The following is a 24,769-nucleotide window of genomic DNA, read 5'->3' on the forward strand; positions in this document are numbered from 1 at the left end:
AAACTTTTTTGTATTTTTTATTTATCTATTTAAAATCCTGTGGGAGAATTTCGTGTTTTACACGAGAAAATATCGCTGATTGCATTTTTACATTTCTTTCGGAAACTTGAACTGATAAAACTATATATTAGTGGATTTATCGCAGATCCCAGACAGTAGGAACGAATAAAAAATTGATACAATGATTTGTTATTGTCGTTAAGTCTAAAATAATAACCCGGATCAATAGTCCGGATAACTACCAGAATACAGTATGGTAGATACGTGATCATGTATGCTATTGTTACTATAAATAGCATAAAGGAAGTACGGCTTATGGTTTGACGGGAAGTAAATATTCTCCACTCTGAAAGTGTTGATGAAGAACGTGCTTGTTTTGACCGGAAGTTAGTTCGGAAGCTGCCTCGGAAGCTATCGGAGTATTTTGCAATGCCAAAACGCGAAGGTAAACTTTTTGATGTATGTCCGTCCTTGAAACACACTTCACTGCTTTGGTCATTTTCTTGTAGTAAATTATTGTTTTCATTGACGGGAAAACTTCTTGATCTTTCGCTTATTTGTGTCCCGAAAACGTCATCATCAATGGAGGTGTCACTGCCTTTGCGATTGACTCGATTAATTGAATATTGAGTTAAACTACATGAAGACATTCGCCGATTTGATTCTGTGTCGTAGCATATCTTTTTCCCAAGGATGGAATATATCATAATAAAAGCTATATCGAAAGCAAAATGTAAACAAAGTAAAGATATAGTAAACACTTTTTCGTAAGTTTTTTGATCGGCATAAAAGTTCGATATTGAACACATGCTTCCAACGACGCCATTTTCAAACGGAATTTTAAACGTCCCAAAAAGCACCAACATAGGCCAGCTTACAGCTGCAGATATCACCATAGCAATTAAAATTATAATTCTTGATGTACGAACGGTGACGCGGCGGTTCTTTGGCCCGGAAAGAAACACGCGAAGTCTGTCAGATGCAATGGCTAATAGTATTACTGATGTTGCATTGTTACAGAAAAAAGCTATAAACCGTGCCAGCTTACACATAATCGGATGGTCAAAGTTCACGTACTTATGTATAACTGCAAGCTCGAATGGAAGCGTCAATGTACAGTTGACTAAGTCAAACCACGATAGCGCTAGAATAAAAATATTTGATGACAGCTGTTTGTTCCGCACTTTAAAATGGTAAACATAACACACTAATGCATTCCCCGGAATTCCAAAGAAGAGCAGAATAAATATATAAATAAATGCTGGAATCAAGTGCATCCGAAACACATACTGGTTCCAATGGTTTATGTCCCATCCTTGAAAATTAGGAACAGTGGTATTGAGTAATTCTGTTTGCAGTGTTGAATTCATCATTAATATCCAGTGAATATGTTCCTATCTCAATATTCGCAGAGTTAGTCTGTCTTTCTGTTGCATTCTGGAAAGAGAAAAAAGACAATGTGTATAAATGATTTTTTTTTCAAAAATATAACGATCGGGGGAGGGGATAATAATTATCCAAAAATTAAAGTACATGTATTACATACGGAGGAGATTGAGAACATGAAAATTTCTAAGATCTCATTAGTAAATTGACAATATACATTATGTATGTTAACAACAGTGCATAGGGTAAAACAACATTTTTTTTAAAAGGAGAACTTTTACTGTGTAAACTATGTGCAATCTGAATGTTTTTTTTTTTGTATTTTTCTTGGGTAATTATTTCATTAATTAATATACTGTAGTTGTAAGTTCTTTGAAAATCATTTTGATGAATTATTAACCACGCCTATGTTAGATTACTCTATAAAAAAACGGAGATCTCATATATTCGACTCAGTTCTTCTCAATATTTGTTAACGCTTACTTCAGTTTTTTTATTTGCAATTTAACTAACTCTTATTACAATCTTCAATGTGAGCTACTAGCTGATTGATTGATACATAGTTAATTTATAGTACTGTATGGTAAGTTTTTCTAGACTTTTGATGTCCATAGTGAATGTATTTAATTCTAATCTGTGACAATTCAATTATATGGAAAGTTATTGATTAAAATTCCACAATGGTTTGTTTATTTTTTTTTTTTTTTCATTTCTGTATAACTTTTTTTATTGTTTTATTTTCTGTTTTTGCAGAGCATGACAGTTGACTTTTTAAACACAAATGATATATCCCATTTCCAGCAGCCTCACATAAATCAAAATAATTAATGCGTAAAATGAGTACATTACAACAAAAAGTTTCGTTAGAACCAAGCTAGGAACCGATTTTACCTTAATATGGGTCTCATAATTGACAATAAAGCATTTGTTGTTGTTGTTCAATGACAATCAGTGTTGCTCTGATGGAACAATGGAACATGGGGGATTCCAGAGATCGGAACCATCAGTGTTGTTAGAAAAGTAAGTTAATTTCGTTCAAAATTTGGGAAAATACTATCCTTTAACACTCCACTAGAAACCCCCCATTTTGAAAACTTCTGGATCCGTACTTGATCTGTAGACTGGAAAACATATTTTATACGTGTCAAATTCTGCTATGTTAAATTGTATCATGTATGTTAGTGACAAAAAGTGACATTTTGGCTTCGAAAATATAAACATGAAACAAATCGTTTTAAATGAAATAGCAAATAAAAAAAAACTTTCATAAATGAGTCATTTCGTCCAAACAAAGTCAAGTTGATGCTTTATTCAAATATTTATTTATTCTAAAAGTGTCTTTAATACCATAATTTAGCTCCCCACGTTGTCTAGCTTTACAACATGTACCTGCACTCGCAAAAATAAAATGTCACCCAAAACTGTTTACAATGTATGCCCCATCTATAAAGCAACAAACTATGTTAGAAATCAACCTCTCCATAAGGAAATTTTACCTGGCATTTCATATAGTTTTATACTGAAAATCCTGTAAAACAGGAAATAAATATCGTACAGCACTCAAAAAGGTTTACAACTTATGTCCTATCAACTTGTATATAAAGTCACACACAAATTTGAAATCAGTTCATCCGTAGGGATCGAGGCACGATACTTGCAACGAAATTCGGACGGGAACGGTGAATTCAACATAAAACCAACTCGTTGAAAAACTTTTATTCCGCATTCAGAAATAGTTACAGACCATATAGCCAGTCTTAGTTTGTCATTCTGTTACAGACCACAGAACCTGTCTTAGTTTGTCATTCTGTTACAGACCACATGACCAGTCTTAGTTTGTCATTCTGTTACAGACCACATGACCAGTCTTAGTTTGTCATTCTGTTACAGACCACAGAACCAGTCTTAGTTTGTCATTCTGTTACAGACCATATAACCAGTATTAGTTTGTCATTCTGTTACAGACCATATAACCAGTATTAGTTTGTCATTCTGTTACAAACCACAGAACCAGTCTTTGTCATTCTGTTACAAACCACAGAACCAGTCTTTGTCATTCTGTTACAGACCACAAAACCTGTCTTTGTTTGTCATTCTGTTACAGACCATATAACCAGTCTTAGTTTGTCATTCTGTTACAGACCAGAGAACATGTCTTAGTTTGTCATTCTGTTACAGACCACAGAACATGTCTTAGTATGTCATTCTGTAACAGACCACAGAACCAGTCTTAGTTTGTCATTCTGTTATAGACCATATAACCAGACTTACTTTGTCATTCTGTTACAGACCACAGAACCAGTCTTTGTCATTCTGTTACAGACCATAGAACTTGTCTTAGTTTGTCATTCTGTTACAGACCATATAACCAGTCTTAGTTTGTCATTCTGTTGTTGCTCTTTTGAGAAAATAATTATACAGCTTATGTATGTTTTATAAAACACATTTATGTCTACACAAGTAAAAAATACAGGATATGGAGAGCGAACAAACATCATATGTTCGGTGTTTTATTCTGTACCGTGAATTACCTCTGACATTGGCAGTGTCTAAATTTCTCTGAAATGTACATATTAAATATTTCAAATGAGTTTGAAAAAAAAAGAGGCCATTGCTTATAGATATACCCGTACGTCGTTTTCCCGTATCTATTTTACCGATTTTTTAATTATTACGAGATATTTCCAGTTTGAAAATTAGTATAATTTACTCAACTACATGACGCTAAGGTTAGTCTCAATGGTTTTCACATGCAAAATGTTTTTAGAATTTCATTTAAAAGATAAACTAACAAATAAATCTATTGATAGGCCATCTTTAGCTTATACTTCGTAATTTTACAGGTTAAACCTGACTTAATTTACATGTACCTGTTAATCTTTGGAACAGTTTGTATGTAATTTTAAAATTCAATTAAAAGGCATTTTTCGTAGAAAATAAAGTTTTTTTTAACTAAAATCTTACATGTTTATGTGGGAGATCTAAAATTTTTCATTGAATTTTTTGGAGACCCCCCCCCAAAACAAAAATAAATGTGGGAATTCTAATTTAAGAAGCGTAATAGAAATTAATCAGTGACAGTTTATTGCATTTTCTCGATAAAAATGTGTATCATTTCATGTTTCAAGAATTAAGACAAATTGAAAACAAGAAAATTTTGCTAACAGAAATATTCTGACGTAACAAATCTACTTACTTTAAAGTAAAATATATCACGCTTTCCAAATGCATAAGCAACATCAATACTTACATAAAATAATGTTTTGAAATATATAGCCCAGTAAACGTCTAGTGTAAATTATTCATGACAGTATATTTACCTAGTTATTGCAATTCTCACATCGGAAACTTCCTGAAATTGATATTTAACTCCCAATCCAATCAAATCGTAGATATCCTTTTTTATTCCAATTTAATCTCTTATTAGGAAAAGTAACATCTCCTTTTTCATAAAACCTATAATATGACGTCTGTACCGTAGACATCTGGGTATTGAGTATTCAAGTAATCGAAATAATAAATGTAAACAAATGTTAGGCAGTGGCGTAATGAACCATTTGACAAAGGACAAACTACACCTCCGGAGAAAAATGATCATGTCCTTTACCGGAATGGTTCTTTTCATATTGTTAGTGTTTTGTTTTACATAAGTTCTTCGATAAATGATTGTTCTGCACGGAAGTAAGTCATAACTCTGTGTTATTCTGACTCTTTTTTGTTACTTTTTCCTAGAAATAATTTCAAAACATACATGAAAACATTACGTAAAGATATTTTAATCAACACGAGAGTCACACTGCCATAAAATGTACCCTAAGGGTTTTTGAATTTCAGACAAGATTAAAAATTCATTTGACTACCATTATAATGACATTCGTTTTCTAATAAAACGTTTTATTGCTGGTAAACTACTTGTTTAGTAGACATTGTAAGTCTAACTCTCAAGTTCCGGAGGTGAAAAAGGGGGGGAGTTAAGAATAAAAATGAAGGTAATTACTTAACATCTTATCACTTTAACTTACGATTCATTAAAAGATCATTTGGATTGGTAAATAAATAATTGAATGCTGATGGACAACCACGATCAAAATTAATTAAAGACGATCTACATGCACAATGTGACAAACATGACAAAATAGATTGTACGATTTTGCGTTGTTTTGGATAAAAAATATTTGTCTAAATAAACGAAGCAGCAATATGCAAATGAGGATGATACATAGAAACTCTATCCGCCATTGATGAAAATGATTGAATGAACGATGTGTAAATGACCATAAAAGGACAATAGTTAATTTATAGTACTGTATGGTAAGTTTTTCTAGACTTTTGATGTCCATAGTGAATGTATTTAATTCTAATCTGTGACAATTCAATTATATGGAAAGTTATTGATTAAAATTCCACAATGGTTTGTTTATTTTTTTTTTTTTTCATTTCTGTATAACTTTTTTTATTGTTTTATTTTCTGTTTTTGCAGAGCATGACAGTTGACTTTTTAAACACAAATGATATATCCCATTTCCAGCAGCCTCACATAAATCAAAATAATTAATGCGTAAAATGAGTACATTACAACAAAAAGTTTCGTTAGAACCAAGCTAGGAACCGATTTTACCTTAATATGGGTCTCATAATTGACAATAAAGCATTTGTTGTTGTTGTTCAATGACAATCAGTGTTGCTCTGATGGAACAATGGAACATGGGGGATTCCAGAGATCGGAACCATCAGTGTTGTTAGAAAAGTAAGTTAATTTCGTTCAAAATTTGGGAAAATACTATCCTTTAACACTCCACTAGAAACCCCCCATTTTGAAAACTTCTGGATCCGTACTTGATCTGTAGACTGGAAAACATATTTTATACGTGTCAAATTCTGCTATGTTAAATTGTATCATGTATGTTAGTGACAAAAAGTGACATTTTGGCTTCGAAAATATAAACATGAAACAAATCGTTTTAAATGAAATAGCAAATAAAAAAAAACTTTCATAAATGAGTCATTTCGTCCAAACAAAGTCAAGTTGATGCTTTATTCAAATATTTATTTATTCTAAAAGTGTCTTTAATACCATAATTTAGCTCCCTACGTTGTCTAGCTTTACAACATGTACCTGCACTCGCAAAAATAAAATGTCACCCAAAACTGTTTACAATGTATGCCCCATCTATAAAGCAACAAACTATGTTAGAAATCAACCTCTCCATAAGGAAATTTTACCTGGCATTTCATATAGTTTTATACTGAAAATCCTGTAAAACAGGAAATAAATATCGTACAGCACTCAAAAAGGTTTACAACTTATGTCCTATCAACTTGTATATAAAGTCACACACAAATTTGAAATCAGTTCATCCGTAGGGATCGAGGCACGATACTTGCAACGAAATTCGGACGGGAACGGTGAATTCAACATAAAACCAACTCGTTGAAAAACTTTTATTCCGCATTCAGAAATAGTTACAGACCATATAGCCAGTCTTAGTTTGTTATTCTGTTACAGACCACAGAACTTGTCTTAGTTTGTCATTCTGTTACAGACCACACGACCAGTCTTAGTTTGTCATTCTGTCACAGACCACAAAACCTGTCTTTGTTTATCATTCTGTTACAGACCATATAACCAGTCTTAGTTTGTCATTCTGTTACAGACCAGAGAACATGTCTTAGTTTGTCATTCTGTTACAGACCACAGAACCAGTCTTTGTCATTCTGTTACAGACCACATAACATGTCTTAGTTTGTCATTCTGTTACAGACCACAGAACCTGTCTTAGTTTGTCATTCTGTTACAGACCACATCACATGTCTTAGTTTGTCATTCTGTTACAGACCACAGAACCTGTCTTAGTTTGTCATTCTGTTACAGACCACAGATCCTGTCTTAGTTTGTCATTCTGTTACAGACCATATAACCAGTCTTAGTTTGTTATTCTGTTACGAACCATATAACCAGTCTTAGTTTGTCATTCTGTTACAGACCACAGAACCTGTCTTAGTTTGTCATTCTGTAACAGACCACAGAACCAGTCTTACTTTGTCATTCTGTTACAGACCATATAACCAGACTTAGTTTGTCATTCTGTTACACACCACAGAACCAGTCTTAGTTTGTCATTCTGTTATAGACCACGGAACCAGTCTTAGTTTGTCATTCTGTTATAGACCATATAACCATACTTAGTTTGTCATTCTGTTACAGACCATAGAACTTGTCTTACTTTGTCATTCTGTTACAGACCATATAACCAGTCTTAGTTTGTTATTCTGTTACGAACCATATAACCAGTCTTAGTTTGTCATTCTGTTACAGACCACAGAACCAGTCTTTGTCATTCCGTTACAGACCATAGAACTTGTCTTAGTTTGTCATTCTGTTACAGACCATATAACCAGTCTTAGTTTGTCATTCTGTTACAGACCATATAACCAGTATTAGTTTGTCATTCTGTTACAGACCATATAACCAGTATTAGTTTGTCATTCTGTTACAAACCACAGAACCAGTCTTTGTCATTCTGTTACAGACCACAAAACCTGTCTTTGTTTGTCATTCTGTTACAGACCATATAACCAGTCTTAGTTTGTCATTCTGTTATAGACCAGAGAACATGTCTTAGTTTGTCATTCTGTTACAGACCACAGAACATGTCTTAGTATGTCATTCTGTAACAGACCACAGAACCAGTCTTAGTTTGTCATTCTGTTATAGACCATATAACCAGACTTACTTTGTCATTCTGTTACAGACCACAGAACCAGTCTTTGTCATTCTGTTACAGACCATAGAACTTGTCTTAGTTTGTCATTCTGTTACAGACCATATAACCAGTCTTAGTTTGTCATTCTGTTGTTGCTCTTTTGAGAAAATAATTATACAGCTTATGTATGTTTTATAAAACACATTTATGTCTACACAAGTAAAAAATACAGGATATGGAGAGCGAACAAACATCATATGTTCGGTGTTTTATTCTGTACCGTGAATTACCTCTGACATTGGCAGTGTCTAAATTTCTCTGAAATGTACATATTAAATATTTCAAATGAGTTTGAAAAAAAAAGAGGCCATTGCTTATAGATATACCCGTACGTCGTTTTCCCGTATCTATTTTACCGATTTTTTAATTATTACGAGATATTTCCAGTTTGAAAATTAGTATAATTTACTCAACTACATGACGCTAAGGTTAGTCTCAATGGTTTTCACATGCAAAATGTTTTTAGAATTTCATTTAAAAGATAAACTAACAAATAAATCTATTGATAGGCCATCTTTAGCTTATACTTCGTAATTTTACAGGTTAAACCTGACTTAATTTACATGTACCTGTTAATCTTTGGAACAGTTTGTATGTAATTTTAAAATTCAATTAAAAGGCATTTTTCGTAGAAAATAAAGTTTTTTTTTAACTAAAATCTTACATGTTTATGTGGGAGATCTAAAATTTTTCATTGAATTTTTTGGAGACCCCCCCCCAAAAAAAAAAAAAATAAATGTGGGAATTCTAATTTAAGAAGCGTAATAGAAATTAATCAGTGACAGTTTATTGCATTTTCTCGATAAAAATGTGTATCATTTCATGTTTCAAGAATTAAGACAAATTGAAAACAAGAAAATTTTGCTAACAGAAATATTCTGACGTAACAAATCTACTTACTTTAAAGTAAAATATATCACGCTTTCCAAATGCATAAGCAACATCAATACTTACATAAAATAATGTTTTGAAATATATAGCCCAGTAAACGTCTAGTGTAAATTATTCATGACAGTATATTTACCTAGTTATTGCAATTCTCACATCGGAAACTTCCTGAAATTGATATTTAACTCCCAATCCAATCAAATCGTAGATATCCTTTTTTATTCCAATTTAATCTCTTATTAGGAAAAGTAACATCTCCTTTTTCATAAAACCTATAATATGACGTCTGTACCGTAGACATCTGGGTATTGAGTATTCAAGTAATCGAAATAATAAATGTAAACAAATGTTAGGCAGTGGCGTAATGAACCATTTGACAAAGGACAAACTACACTTCCGGAGAAAAATGATCATGTCCTTTACCGGAATGGTTCTTTTCATATTGTTAGTGTTTTGTTTTACATAAGTTCTTCGATAAATGATTGTTCTGCACGGAAGTAAGTCATAACTCTGTGTTATTCTGACTCTTTTTTGTTACTTTTTCCTAGAAATAATTTCAAAACATACATGAAAACATTACGTAAAGATATTTTAATCAACACGAGAGTCACACTGCCATAATATGTACCCTAAGGGTTTTTGAATTTCAGACAAGATTAAAAATTCATTTGACTACCATTATAATGACATTCGTTTTCTAATAAAACGTTTTATTGCTGGTAAACTACTTGTTTAGTAGACATTGTAAGTCTAACTCTCAAGTTCCGGAGGTGAAAAAGGGGGGGGGGTTAAGAATAAAAATGAAGGTAATTACTTAACATCTTATCACTTTAACTTACGATTCATTAAAAGATCATTTGGATTGGTAAATAAATAATTGAATGCTGATGGACAACCACGATCAAAATTAATTAAAGACGATCTACATGCACAATGTGACAAACATGACAAAATAGATTGTACGATTTTGCGTTGTTTTGGATAAAAAATATTTGTCTAAATAAACGAAGCAGCAATATGCAAATGAGGATGATACATAGAAACTCTATCCGCCATTGATGAAAATGATTGAATGAACGATGTGTAAATGACCATAAAAGGACAATCCACCCAGTAATGAGAATGACATATAACTAACGCCGCACTCTCCAACATAATCTACTAACAGTATAAATAACCATTGACAGTCACCTGGGAGCTTATAACTAACGCCGCACTCTCCAACAATAATCTACTAACAGTATAAATAACCATTGACAGTCACCTGGGATTTTATAACTTATATTACACTGTAAAAATTAAGATAAGGAAAACAGTGAAGAGACAAGCAACAAGACATGAGTCACAAAATGGTCCTATCAAAACAATTCATATTTGGGCGATATCATTCAAATCAACTAAGTATAGTTATATTAAATTAAATGTAGGTAAAATTGCTAAATCTGTAATCTGTAATCTGTAATCTCGTTTCGTTCATCTTATATTGATTTCACAAAAAAAAACGACATCTGCAAGAGGACATACGAATTATATAAAGAATTTGTTGTAACAGAAAACAAAATATCACAATTTTTGCACAAATGCCGCATAGACTTCCTTAAAGCAAATACAACAGTGATAATGAAATTGCTTTATTCCATTGAAGATGATAAAAAACCTAAAAGTATGTAAATCTTGCAAAGATTGCACTTGTCTATATTATTAACCTTTCATGTCACATGTTATGAGATGCATGTTTAAATTCTATTATTATTTTTAATGAACCAGGCTACATACAAATCAATAAATAAATGTATGATTACGTAAGAATTTTGGCTGGGTCTCAGATCAGTGATATCAGAATTCCATCGGCGGCTTTTTCAATGGGCTTATGTAAAAATATACATATTAAAATTACTACGTTATAATACCATTTTTGATAATTATGTCAGATATTGACCTGTGGAAAAAACTTAACTAAATAATGCATTGCCACAACCTACATGGACTATTGATTACTATAGTTTCAATATAAAAACCACCAAATCGGGACTATCGAATGAATCAGTCATGGTGAAAACAAAATGACGATGATCGTTTATTTAATGCTCATGAAAGTCACGATAGTTTTACTAAAATACCGTTTAAACAGAATAAGAACGATTAGTCGCTCTGTGTTAAAAATATGAGGGAGGAGTTTTAAGTACATAAATTTCCAATGAGCCACAAATGCTGTAGAAACGGGCTAAAAGCAAAACGACCTTAACAGTAAATTTAAAGGACTTTACATCACACTCCATGGTTAAACAAGGGCTTTTACATTTGAACACCGTGGTTAAAGTAGAGCTTTATACATTATACACTGCATAGCTGAATCAGGACTTTACACTATACACTCCATGGTTAAAAGAGGGCTTTACATTATAACCTCATGGTTAAAACAAGGTTATACATTATAACTCCATGCTTAAAACAGGGCTTTATAATATACACTCAATGGTTAAACCAGGGCTTGACATTATACACTGCATAGTACCGGTTAACAAGGACTTTTCATTACTCTCCATGGTTAAACCATGGCTTCACATTATATATACTCTCCATGGTTAATCCATGGCTTCACATTATACACTACATGGTTAAACCAGGGCTTTACAATATACACTCCATGGTTAAACCAGGACCTTACATTATACACCCCTGGTTAAACCAGGACTTTACATTGTAACTCCTTGGTCTATCTAGTGCTTTACAATATACACTCCTGTTTAAACAAGGACTTTACAATACTCACTCCATGGTTAAACCATGGCTTCACATTATACACATGGTTAAACCAGGGCTTTACAATATACACTCCATGGTTAAACCAGGTCTTTACAATATACACTCCATGGTTAAACCAGGACCTTACATTATACACCCCTGGTTAAACCAGGACTTTACATTGTAACTCCTTGGTCTATCTAGTGCTTTACAATATACACTCCTGTTTAAACAAGGACTTTACAATACTCACTCCATGGTTAAACCATGGCTTCACATTATACACATGGTTAAACCAGGGCTTTACAATATACACTCCATGGTTAAACCAGGTCTTTACAATATACACTCCATGGTTAAACCAGGACCTTACATTATACACCCCTGGTTAAACCAGGACTTTACATTGTAACTCCTTGGTCTATCTAGTGCTTTACAATATACACTCCTGTTTAAACAAGGACTTTACAATACTCACTCCATGGTTAAACCAGGGCTTTACAATATACACTCCATGGTTAAACCAGGTCTTTACAATATACACTCCATGGTTAAACCAGGACCTTACATTATACACTCTGGTTAAAACAGGGCTTTACATTATACACCCCTGGTTAAACCAGGACTTTATATTGTAACTCCTTGGTTTAACCAGTGCTTTACAATATACACTCCTGGTTAAACATGGACTTTACAATACTCACTCCATGGTTAACCATGGCTTCACATTATACACATGGTTTAACCAGGGCTTTACAATATACACTCCATGGTTAAACCAGGGCTTTACATTATACACTCCGCGGTTAAAGCAGGGCTTTACATTATACATCCCTGGTTAAACCAGGACTTTACACTATACTCGCCATGGTTGTTACAACAGATCCTTACATCATATACTCCTTTGTAAAACTATAAATAAGATTTCCATAAGTACATGTATTACCATCGATGTATCTTACCCTTTTACTTCTTATTTTACGACTCCAAATAAATCTTATTCTTTATTATACCCCAATATTTCCAACACAAAATCACCGTCTTTTTTTACCACCAAGCAATTCATTTTTAAGGACAATACACTCTATAATCGTCATTAAAACCTTCTGTAAACTTTGTATTATCCCCATATGAGATTTCCTGACAGAACTGGGAATTAGTATGCAATGTAATTTGTCACTAATAGACATTGAGAGGAAATTAATTTGAATTATATAATAAAAATTGTAGATATTAGATCATAAAATTCTTTCCCGGTAATAATCCTTAATATGATGAATATTATTGTCATCTATAAGTTACTGATATCCTTTTTTTCTTCTGTCGACAACTGTATGTTTCTGCTTATTTTTTTTTTAAACCGTCAGACTGAAGATTATCCATTTTTTTCAATTAAAAATACTTTTCAAAACATAGTGTAAAATAACCTTGTTCAGAAAAGTCAATTATACTAAAAAGTTTTGAAATCAAAATAGAATGGGTGACACTCAGCTGAAAATAAAATAAAATTGTGTTACAATTACATGTAACCCTACTGTGTTAGAAATACACTTTTTCTTGAGTTACTGCCCTTTCTACACCTTACTTATTTTTCAAATTCATACTAAGTCTACTTACAAATGCATTTACAAACAGAATGCTTTGAAACTTCAAATATATCACTCAAGCTTCTAAATCTTTCACTCTTTAAATAGTTACACATACACAAAATGCAGTTGGAGCTGGAAAATCAGTAGATAGTTTTCCGTCACGTGACCTTACCTTTGATCCTGCAGCGGAAACAGAACGATAAACAGACGTAAATCTACTTTCCAACATGTGATGTGACAAATTCATTTCGGAAACGGTCCTTTACTGTCAAGTAGCCCTATTATGTTTAGTTAGAATGCTTCACTGTTTTTCACATCCTTGACATTGTTCCTAAATGGCTATAAATTGATAAAATGGGAAGTGTTCAGTGCGTTGATATCGCCTTAGTAAATATTAAGACCGTCTATATAGACACTAATTTGTAAAGCGGGATATTTTAAAATTATGACTGTAAGCTTTTAAGGCTCGATTATCTTCATTATCGGGTTTTTTGTTGTTGCTATTCTCATATCAATCCCAAGACCTTTGAATTTTTATGGTAAAGAAGAGGGAAGTTATGTTAATATTAAATACGTTCAATTTACATTGTGTACATGCGCAGAGATAAAAGTTCCTCAAGAGTATGTCTGCCCTTTCAGATGAATATACATTGTATATGAACGTAATTTGTGCGTGTACAATGTACATGTTAATTAGGTTAAATGTCGTTCCACAAACTTATACAAAATTACGAAATACATTTGTTTACATTATTTGTCTAACATAAATGTAATACTGATATTTATATTAAGTAATAATCATTCGTCCAAATAGATGAGATGAAGACCAATTAGCAAGGAAATAGAAAGCACAGCAAGCTTTTGCTATCCTCAAGCCGATCTGGAGGAGCAAAGTACTAAGAACATCTACAATAATCCGAATTTTCAACTCTAATGTTAAATCAGTGATTCTATATGGATCAGAGACATGGCCATCAACTGTTGCATCCACCAAAATAGTACAAGTGTTCATAAACAGGTGCCTAAGAAACATCCTTGGAATAAAGTGGCCAAATAAAATCAACAATAACAACTTATGGCAAAGGAGCAAACAAGAACCGGTCATGCCAATAATTTTATCAAGAAAATGGAGGCACACTTTGAGAAAAGGAAGTACAAATGTAACACTCCGCACCCTAGAGTGGAAACCTCAAGGCCACATAATAATAGGTATACAAAAAATACATGGAGGCGAGATTTGAATACAGAAGCCCAGAAGGTTGGAAAGACCTGGGGAGAAATTAAAGTACTGACAAAAGATAGGTAGAGATGAAAAGCCACAGAGGTCGCCCTATGTCCCCCATGGGATGAAGTGGTCCCCCTATGTCTCCAAATGGGATGAAGATGTCCCCCTATGTCCCCCATGGGATGAAGCCGATTAAGTCAAGTAATTCATTCTTCCAAATATAATTTAAAAGAAGAAAAAAAGAGAACAATTAATAAAAAAAAACGCAAAACGCATCAATCTACTGACTGTCTAAATAACCATAGACGGTCACCTGGGAGCTTATAACTTACAATTTCAATCAAGGTCAATCGTTTTGTTAAATAACTTTAATAATAAGACGTTTATCGGTAGGTCACGATTCTAAACCAGCGGATGTTTACACAAGATATTTACTCTAAAAAAACAAAACAAATGGCTTGTTGTTTATAACGGATAAAAATCTTATAAAAGACCTTGATGAGATTTTCTAAAGGTCAGATTGACTATCAACTGTAAGCTCTCTGACAGATAAATTCCGACAGATAAACTGTTAAGCAGTTATAAGATACTGGTACAAAGTCATGTATAAACACAATAAACACGTGATTTCTTGAAGTCCCACTTCCTTAGAAATCAAAGTATTAATATCAGCAATATGTTGACCTTCTTTTCTTTGTCTGTCCACTTGATTAGTGGACAATCGTTTAGTATTGAAGGGGTGGTGCTAGTGTTCTACAGTACAGTGTCATGATTATTAATACTCCATTCTTTGAAAAATAATTGTCCTGGCCAAACTGCCAGACATTCCCCGCCTCAGAATCAAATAATCTCATTTTTTTTCCGTCCATGGTTAAGTAAAACTAAAAACTAAATAACGCCTGTATTTGAATCGGAAACTGGGTAATATTACATAAATTCAATGCTAACTGATCATTTTATCTTTTAATGTAAACTTCCCGTTTTAATACAAGCGAAAAAAAACACGCATAGACATGTGTATGATATGTTTAAAAAAAAAAGGTACGTTGTAGCGATCTTTGGGTCGCTTATGATATTGACCGGGAACCAGTTTATGAACCAGATTTGGCAGTTGGCAATGAATATTCATAAATACCGGGGCGTGCTTATGTATGTGACCTATATAGTCTTGTAACTAGCCTCAGTGTCTGAATCGGAAACCGGGTAATGTCCAAAGCTTACTGATCATTTCATGAAAACTTCCCGTTCTCATGCAAGCAATAAACACACGTAGAACATACATGTATGATATCTAAGAGGTGCATTTTTTATCTCGCATGAATCTGGAACTACGACCTTTGGTGGTGAACACGGCGAAGATCTGCTGGATTATGTGGCATATGGTTACACATTAATGCAAATCATATGCAACGTCAATGTAGTATACTGTTTGGTCACTTAGAACAGGTTGAACTTGCAGTGAGACGGCATTGTAGTATACTGTTAGATCACTTAGAACAGGTTGAACTTGCAGTGAGACGGCATTGTAGTATACTGTTAGGTCACTTAGAACAGGTTGAACTTGCAGTGACACGGCATTGTAGTATACTGTTTGGTCACTTAGAACAGGTTGAACTTGCAGTAAGACGGCATTGTAGTATACTGTTTGGTCACTTAGAACAGGTTGAACTTGCAGTGACACGGCATTGTAGTATACTGTTTGGTCACTTAGAACAGGTTGAACTTGCAGTAAGACGGTATTGTAGTATACTGTTAGGTCACTTAGAACAGGTTGAACTTGCAGTGACACGGCATTGTAGTATACTGTTAGATCACTTAGGACAGGTTGAACTTGCAGTAAGACGGCATTGTAGTATACTGTTTGGTCACTTAGAACAGGTTGAACTTGCAGTGAGACGGCATTGTAGTATACTGTTAGATCACTTAGAACAGGTTGAACTTGCAGTGAGACGGCATTGTAGTATACTGTTAGGTCACTTAGAACAGGTTGAACTTGCAGTGACACGGCATTGTAGTATACTGTTTGGTCACTTAGAACAGGTTGAACTTGCAGTAAGACGGCATTGTAGTATACTGTTTGGTCACTTAGAACAGGTTGAACTTGCAGTGACACGGCATTGTAGTATACTGTTAGGTCACTTAGAACAGGTTGAACTTGCAGTAAGACGGTATTGTAGTATACTGTTAGGTCACTTAGAACAGGTTGAACTTGCAGTGACACGTCATTGTAGTATACTGTTAGGTCACTTAGAACAGGTTGAACTTGCAGTGACACGGCATTGTAGTATACTGTTAGGTCACTTAGAACAGGTTGAACTTGCAGTGACACGGCATTGTAGTATACTGTTAGGTCACTTAGAACAGGTTGAACTTGCAGTGACACGGCATTGTAGTATACTGTTAGGTCACTTAGAACAGGTTGAACTTGCAGTGACACGGCATTGTAGTATACTGTTTGGTCACTTAAGACAGGTTGAACTTGCAGTAAGACGGTATTGTAGTATACTGTTAGGTCACTTAGAACAGGTTGAACTTGCAGTGACACGGCATTGTAGTATACTGTTAGATCACTTAGGACAGGTTGAACTTGCAGTAAGACGGTATTGTAATATACTGTTTGGTCACTTAGAACAGGTTGAACTTGCAGTGACACGGTAATGTAGTATACTGTTAGATCAACTTGAAAGTAAATGTAGATAGACACACCGTATATGCTCAAACTCTCTGTTAATATGGATTTTCTAATGATTGTAGGTACGACTAGTACACGTATGTATATATCTTGTCCGGCTGCATATTTAAGAGTGGGACCAAACTATTGTGACTGTGTAATACGTGTTTTGCATCTTTAATTACCCGATTTTCATATATACATATAAGTCGCGCAATCATAGAGGGAAGCCCGGCTAACACACCTATGATTTCTTTTTACATTTTGAATGTTAACAAGTGTATACTTTCTCCCACCCCTTACCTGATATACGGGATGACTGAACATCAGTGGTTCATTTTATTTGAACTGTTTTAAAAAGTCGTAGTCTTTATAAAAATCAGAGAGTTGGTGATTCATGCATGTCAAAAAAAACCACCAATTTTACTTTTATTTCCTATTCAGAATCAGTTACAGATCACATAATCAGTTTTGGTTTTTCATTTGGGTGTTGCGCTTTTGAGATAAAATTTATATAGATTGTACATGAAATTAGCACTTTGCAAAAGTTATCGTTCTTGATTTGCTTGATTTGGTTGTTTTTAGTGTTAAATAAATGTATGATTTTCTCAAAAGTGCGAATTTGAATACAGAAAAAAAACTAATGTTATCTGATAATATAGAATCTGAAGACCGTAAACTCATTGTTTGGTGGGCTTTTCTACACCATGAATCACATGTACCATAGGCAGTAGCTGAGTTTATATGGACTGGTACTTAAAAGTCAGTGTATTAAAGGTGAAGCTGGGCTACCATTGTAAGTCAATGTTTCAAGAAATACCCGAAAAGTACTATGATGATATAAAATGCAGGTGTGGGGAAATCCGGTTTATATATCAAAGAGATATACACGTACATGTACAAAGTTTAACTCTTTCTTGGAATTGATTACAGGTACACAAATATTTTTTATCACTTCAAATGTTCAATACTTGTAAAATAATGTTTGCAAGGAGTACATTGTATATTAATTTTGGAGGGGTTGAATAGATACAAATTTTGTCAAAATTAAAAATATATATATATTATGATAATACATGCTAATGTTTCTCCTTATTTATTTCAATACATGCGAAAGACCAACTTACATGTATGCATATCAATGACATAACTAACCTTATATCGCTTGAATCCGATTCTCTTAATATGCTGATTAAGTAAGAAGTACTTAATATATAGCAGTGTAACCCGATTCCTCGGAAATCACCTAAACTAATAACGCTATTGGATTCCGCGAATTATCGACCGATACCCAAGGTCAGCAATATTAACTGATATTAGGGTCACGACTCTCATACAAAACTGAAGGATGTTTACTGAAGTAATAAGAATTACACAACTGTGTACTTCACGAAGCGTTTATACTTGAAGAGCAACTGTTTGATTTGCACTGGGGCTACAGGATACAAATGTTAAATCGAGGACGCTCGGATAGTTTGATAGTTCTCTTACAAAATAGGTGTTAGTTAAAAGAGCAAAATATCACGACACAAAATATTTAAGATAAAAAAACTTCATCGTTCAACTTGCCAGTCTATACAAATCAAATAGTATCTTGTCAAAATGTGCTACATGTACAAGTAATATCTGGTGTAATTTACTGATCAATATTTGTATCTTTAGAGGTAAGTGTAATTCTGATATGTATTATATATTACAAAAAAAGTATTATACAAGTATAAATAAAAATTCTCACTTGAAAAATGTTAGTCAGATACCAAATGACCAGTTGTTGTAAGGAAGGAAAGATGGAACTATTTGTAATGGTACCAGAAATATATGGTCCTCCGCAGCTAAAATATTTAAGCAAAGTAAACCTACAGATTTCTTAAAGCTTAAAATGGTACCAGTTTATACCCCACATAAATATACATTTGTACTAAGATTACACACACACACACACACACATATATATATATATATATACACAACGTCTCAGAATGTGACGACTCTATTCTCTACACTGCTCCATTGGATCAAATTGATGCAGGGAAAATAACGTAAACTTATAGAAGGGTCTGAAAAATTCCCAACGATGTTAGAACTGTCAAATTTGCGAAGCAAATTTTTGTCGTTCCCTCCGCGGGACTCGAACTCGTACCGCTGTGACATCTATGGCAACACCGCCTGCACTAAGTCCAGCGCCCTAGACCACTCGGCCAGCTAGGCTATAGCTGTGACATCTATGGCAACACCGCCTGCACTAAATCCAGCGCCCTAGACCACTCGACCAGCTAAGAATGGCAACACCGCCTGCACTAAGTCCAGCGCCCTAGACCACTCGGCCAGCTAAGCTAAAGCATAGCCTAGCTGGCCGAGTGGTCTAGGGCGCTGGACTTAGTGCAAGCGGTGTTGCCATAGATGTCATAGCGGTACGAGTTCGAGTCCCGCGGAGGGAACGACAGAAATTTGCTTCGCAAATTTGACAGTTCTAACATCGTTGGGAATTTTTCAGACCCTTCTATATATATATATATATATATATATATATATATATATATATACCTACCACCAATAGAATGTTTTTTTTCTAGCTGCTTGTTGATATTAAGTAGTGAAATTGAATAAAACATATACAAATAAAGATAAGTTAACTGTTTCATATAATTGTCGAAAACCACAAATATGTAAACACATGGACCTACAGTGAACTGATAAACGGTACATCGTGATTGACAGAGATAGTAGTAATATTGTCCTTAAACTACATTGTATAGTGTCGTTTAGTGTCGTTAGTTATTTTAATGGAGCACCTATTTGATTTCAATGGGGCTAGGATCAAATTTTGTGTCAAGGATTTTTTTCGGTTAAAGATATTACCTGACTTTTTATTTTTTTTTATTAAACATATAGTTTCGCTTTTTACTCTTTGACCTTAAAGATGCCCCTCCATGGAAACGCAAATCACCTGATCGCAATTCTGTTTCCCAATTTGCCAATTACTGATAACATAGTGACGTTCGAGAAAAAAAATATCGAAAATTGAAATTGCGTGCCATGTGCTATTTCCTGAATGAAATGTAGAAAGTTATAAGTAAAAAGAACAAATTTTACTGCGTCAGCTACCTTTTTTTATAGTTAGTACCTGTTAATTCTAACCTGATCTGGATTTTTTTTCAAACCATACATCAGCGGCCTGTCTTTTGATTTCAATTTCTATCCTACCCCCACCCCAAAAGCAAATGATGGCTCCCTAAGATGTGATTTTGGCTTCGTATTGTTAGCACTACTGTCAGGAAGCAGTCTTATATAACTCTGTATTGTGAAGGTGAGTGTACTTTCTACATTTCAAATGCATTTGAATTTAGCATTTGACAAAAAAATCACTTGCGGAACCTTGCGGAACCTTGCTGTTTGGTAATAATTGTAGGTGTCTAAAAGTAAGTTATGTACGTTTGATCCTTGTAACCCGAACAGCGAGAGATCTTTCTAAAATTTATAAGCAAAAAAATCATTATTATACATTTTAAATTATGATAGAGGAAACGATCTCCTTTTTGTAATGTCTCAGAATGTGACGACTCTGTTCACTACACTGCTCCATCGGATCAAATTGATCATTACGAGGAAGATATGTAAAAAGGACTGACAAATTCCCAACGATGTTAGAACTGTCAAATTTGCGATGCAAATTTTTGGCCGTTCCCTCCGCGAGACTCGAACTCGTACCGCTGTGACATCTATGGCAACACCGCCTGCACAAAGTTTTAACATCGTTGGGAATTTTTCAGACCTTTCTATAAGTTTACGTTATCTTCCCTGTATCAATATGATCCGATATATATATATGTGTGTGTAACATGTATATAGGGGAGAATTTAGGGTTTCCAAAAAAGGCCTGAGTCACGTCCGTGAAATCGAGAAACCAACCAGGAACTCTCGGGCACGTTACAAGAAAGAAAATTTTGTCAAAGTGGGAGGCTGAACGGTGCAACAAAAATTGGACGGGAGCAACAAACTCGTACAGATGTAAATATGCAAAAATTTAAATGCAACCCGGATTCTTCAAACAGTTGTGACTATATTGAACGTACTAGGTTAACTAGATTAGCTAAATGTCTTCTACTCGGGGTGCATATGTACGTACTATACACAATGTATGTACAGAATGTAGCTTTACTGTTGAGAAAGTGTCTTGTTTATCCAAGAACTTCCACACTTACTTTTGAATTTCATATTAAATAAAATTCAATAAAAGTAGCCTTTAGCGAATGGAGAATATTTATTGTAGTTTCCATGATAGTTTTTTTAACACACCCATATTATGTGACATTGCATGCTTGGCGTTTTGATTACAAATGATACGCGTATTACGCCGCTGACATCATGATAAAATTATTTTCCGAGCAACATTAGAATGATTACGAAGTCAATAGTAACTGGTCAAATATATGATTTTTGTATAAATTTGGCTTGGAAAAAATAAGACATATAAAAACAAACACATGAACAATTGGTTATTGTACTTGGTTGACCAAATTAAATGTATACATAAAATATTTGTTATATAATGAGATGAAGAGAAACTGACCAACTGATTTGTATTCATAAATTTTCTACCTGGAAATGTAATAAAACATGCATTTTTTTCAGCTCTGAGCTGTCATGACTGTAAAATAAGTATATATGTCGATGATGGTGGTGAGGATTGTTGTATCAACCGACAGGTTCAGTGTGTGAAAAACGTGCAATATTTTCCAGAATATTAATCTGGCAAGATCTCAAGGGCATTTATTTGTAATGATATCGAGGGGCAAACGGACTATTCTTCGAAAAATTTCCTAACCTAATTATTATCGGAACGTGCTAAAGACAATCATCTTTTTATTACTCAACTGATACTAGTAATCAGAACCGTTGGCTCAGTTATAACATAATTCGATACCTGCGATGTTTAGAGTTAAGTGTAACATTGTGAAGCATATCCTTGTGGCGGATCCAGGGAGATTTACGAGGTTTGCACCCCTTCTTTTTGTTAATTTGTTTTTATTAATTTCGTGAAAAAATTGTCAAAATTAGGCAAAAGATAACCAGAAATTTCCCGTACAAAATATCTGGATCCGCCTTATTATCCAATACTCTGTTAATATTTTTACAGTCATTTATGTTCTTGAAGTCAGTACCATTATCTTCTTTGTTACAGAATCGGTACTAGGTTCGAATGTCAGATAAATTTATTGTTCACTGCCGGTACGACGATTCGTTAGTCCGACAAATCCCAGACTTATTCGACTTACAGCCCATACAAGGAAGGTCCTATGATATGGGGAGCTCAGAGAAAGTTCTATCTTACTATTTTTGTACTAATGTAATGTTCAACTCATTTTGATGTCAGAAGGAATGGAAATTTGTCGTAGTGGATGACTCAGACTGTATTTTCAAACACCAGATTAAAGCCCTGCGATGCCACCTTGATGAAGTAAACTGATGGCTCAAGACATACTCAAATGCCTGCTATCATGATCATTACATGAACATTTGATCTGCATATTGATTTAACGTTAAATTGTCTTTTTTTGACTGTTTACACATACCTGTTACATGTACATGTATGTTAATTTAATGCAAACAAATACAGTCGCTGATTTGAGGGAAAATTTAGAAAAAAAGAAGAGGTCCAGGCGGTTAAATTAGTCAATATCTCCTCTCATAATATGCACAGTTAACAATTGTCCCAACAAAAAGGGGGCATACCACATATTTGGCCACTGCAAAGAACTATAACAATCACTTGCAAAATAATATTACAAAGTACTTACACAAATGTTAAAAATCTCCATGTGCATAGGACTACAGTACAAGTTCAAGTGTACCGATACCCTAATGGTATTAGTACAAGAACTTGTCTTAATGGTTGACCTTTAACCGTAGTCGACTCATATATCACACAGAATAAAGGCATGTTCACTTTGTAAATGAAAAGGATACTTGTATTTTACATGTAACGGGGAACGCTTCCTTTAACATAGACTCTTTGAAATATTGCTTTTGTCTAATACAGTAATTTATATGTACGCTAAATACAGTCATGTACATGTACGCTTACTAATATCTTTGGTGAATTAGTATATTATCTACAAAATGAATAAAAATATCAAACGCCCCAATGTCCATTTCAAAATGGTCAGTGTGAAAAAAATATTCTCTTTGCTTAATATACATGTACATGCGTCAATACAAACAACGATAAATACGAGTGTACATATAGTACTTCTGAATTATTTTATTTTACATGCATGTAGGGGAGTTTGTTTACAAAGGTATTAATTGTGTCAGTACGTACATGTAGGGGAGTTTGTTTACAAAGCTATCAATCGTGTCAGTACGTACATGTAGGGGAGTTTGTTTACAAAGCTATCAATTGTGCCAGTACGTACATGTAGGGGAGTTTGCTTACAAAGCTATCAATCGTGTCAGTACGTACATGTAAGGGAGTTTGTTTATAAAGCTATCAATCGTGTCAGTACGTACATGTAGGGGAGTTTGTTTACAAAGCTTTCAATCGTGTCAGTACGTACATGTAGGGGAGTTTGTTTACAAAGCTATCAATCGTGTCAGTACGTACATGTAGGGGAGTTTCAGTGACATCGTGTCAGAGAAGAAAACGTTCTTTTGTCATTTAATTGACGGCTGTCGATCCACGAAAAATCCACGAAATACCCCCTTTTTTTTACATACTCGCATAAGAGATGGCAGGCATTGATAATCAACTTGGTCTACATGTAATTATAAAAATGCATAAATGCAGAAGAAACATTTGTATTATGGGTTTCTAAGATTCCAATTTCAAGTTAAAAATAGCGACCGCGAACTATACATACATGTAATAAAGCGAGATGTTTTCTTAAAGCCTTAAAGCGCAAGCAAGTCCCAAGCATGTAATGGTGCTACTTCTATATAAGGAACAAAATATTATAAAGTTTTATATGACTTACATTTCGTATTGTTATTCCAACCAGTTTGTTCTCATTCCGGAACCAAATTAAATCTTTCTTACACTCCTTAAACTGAACGGTCATAATTTGGAATTTTAGAATTTTTTATGTTAAGCTTATTTACTATTTATTCCCTGTGGTTAGCAATGTCATTTATTAATTTTACGTATTATAAAGGGAAGTTTGTTTACAAAGGTGTGTTTACGAAAGCTAACGAATGAAGATAAAGTGTTTTATAACAAATGACATTATTATAATTGGTTACAACGAAATACAGACGTCAGGTAATGTACTAAGTAGCAGTCTTAGTAAGAATCATGCAAATTCTGTACAATGTGATACACATAAATATTTTTATTTTTAGTAAGTTGCTTTTTAGGTCTATTTGATGAAATGTATTACTATTCTTTCCAATATGACTGCTCTTCGGAGATAATCAACATGGAAAATTCAACAGTTTCTGTTGTATTTTAGTGTCATTTACAGGGTTAATTTTTAATTCTACAGTACATGATATTTAGTTTTTA

The 24,769-nt window shown here is 33.8% G+C and overlaps 1 protein-coding gene across 7 annotated transcripts; it reads right to left on the reverse strand.

The window, feature by feature from the left end:
* LOC148598836 (uncharacterized) lies at window positions 1–24,429 on the reverse strand. 7 transcript variants are annotated; one of them, XM_088560315.1, is made up of 3 exons: window positions 24,243–24,407; window positions 13,545–13,711; window positions 1–1,437 (listed from the first exon to the last, which is right to left on the reverse strand). In XM_088560315.1, the coding sequence occupies exon 3, from the start codon at window positions 1,371–1,373 to the stop codon at window positions 30–32; it is 1,344 nt and encodes a 447-aa protein (XP_088416441.1). In that variant the 5' UTR covers window positions 1,374–1,437; window positions 13,545–13,711; window positions 24,243–24,407; the 3' UTR covers window positions 1–29. The 7 variants fall into 7 exon arrangements, with proteins under 7 accessions (XP_088416441.1, XP_088416439.1, XP_088416442.1 ...); XM_088560313.1 differs by lacking the exons at window positions 13,545–13,711; window positions 24,243–24,407 and adding an exon at window positions 23,067–23,170; XM_088560316.1 differs by lacking the exons at window positions 13,545–13,711; window positions 24,243–24,407 and adding an exon at window positions 18,424–18,558.
* Between the last annotated feature and the right edge of the window lie 340 nt (window positions 24,430–24,769).

This window comes from Perna viridis, chromosome 14 (assembly GCF_037379345.1).
Source record: "Perna viridis isolate PV_CMFRI_1.1 ecotype Kerala chromosome 14, ASM3737934v1, whole genome shotgun sequence".
Lineage (NCBI taxonomy): Eukaryota > Metazoa > Mollusca > Bivalvia > Mytilida > Mytilidae > Perna > Perna viridis.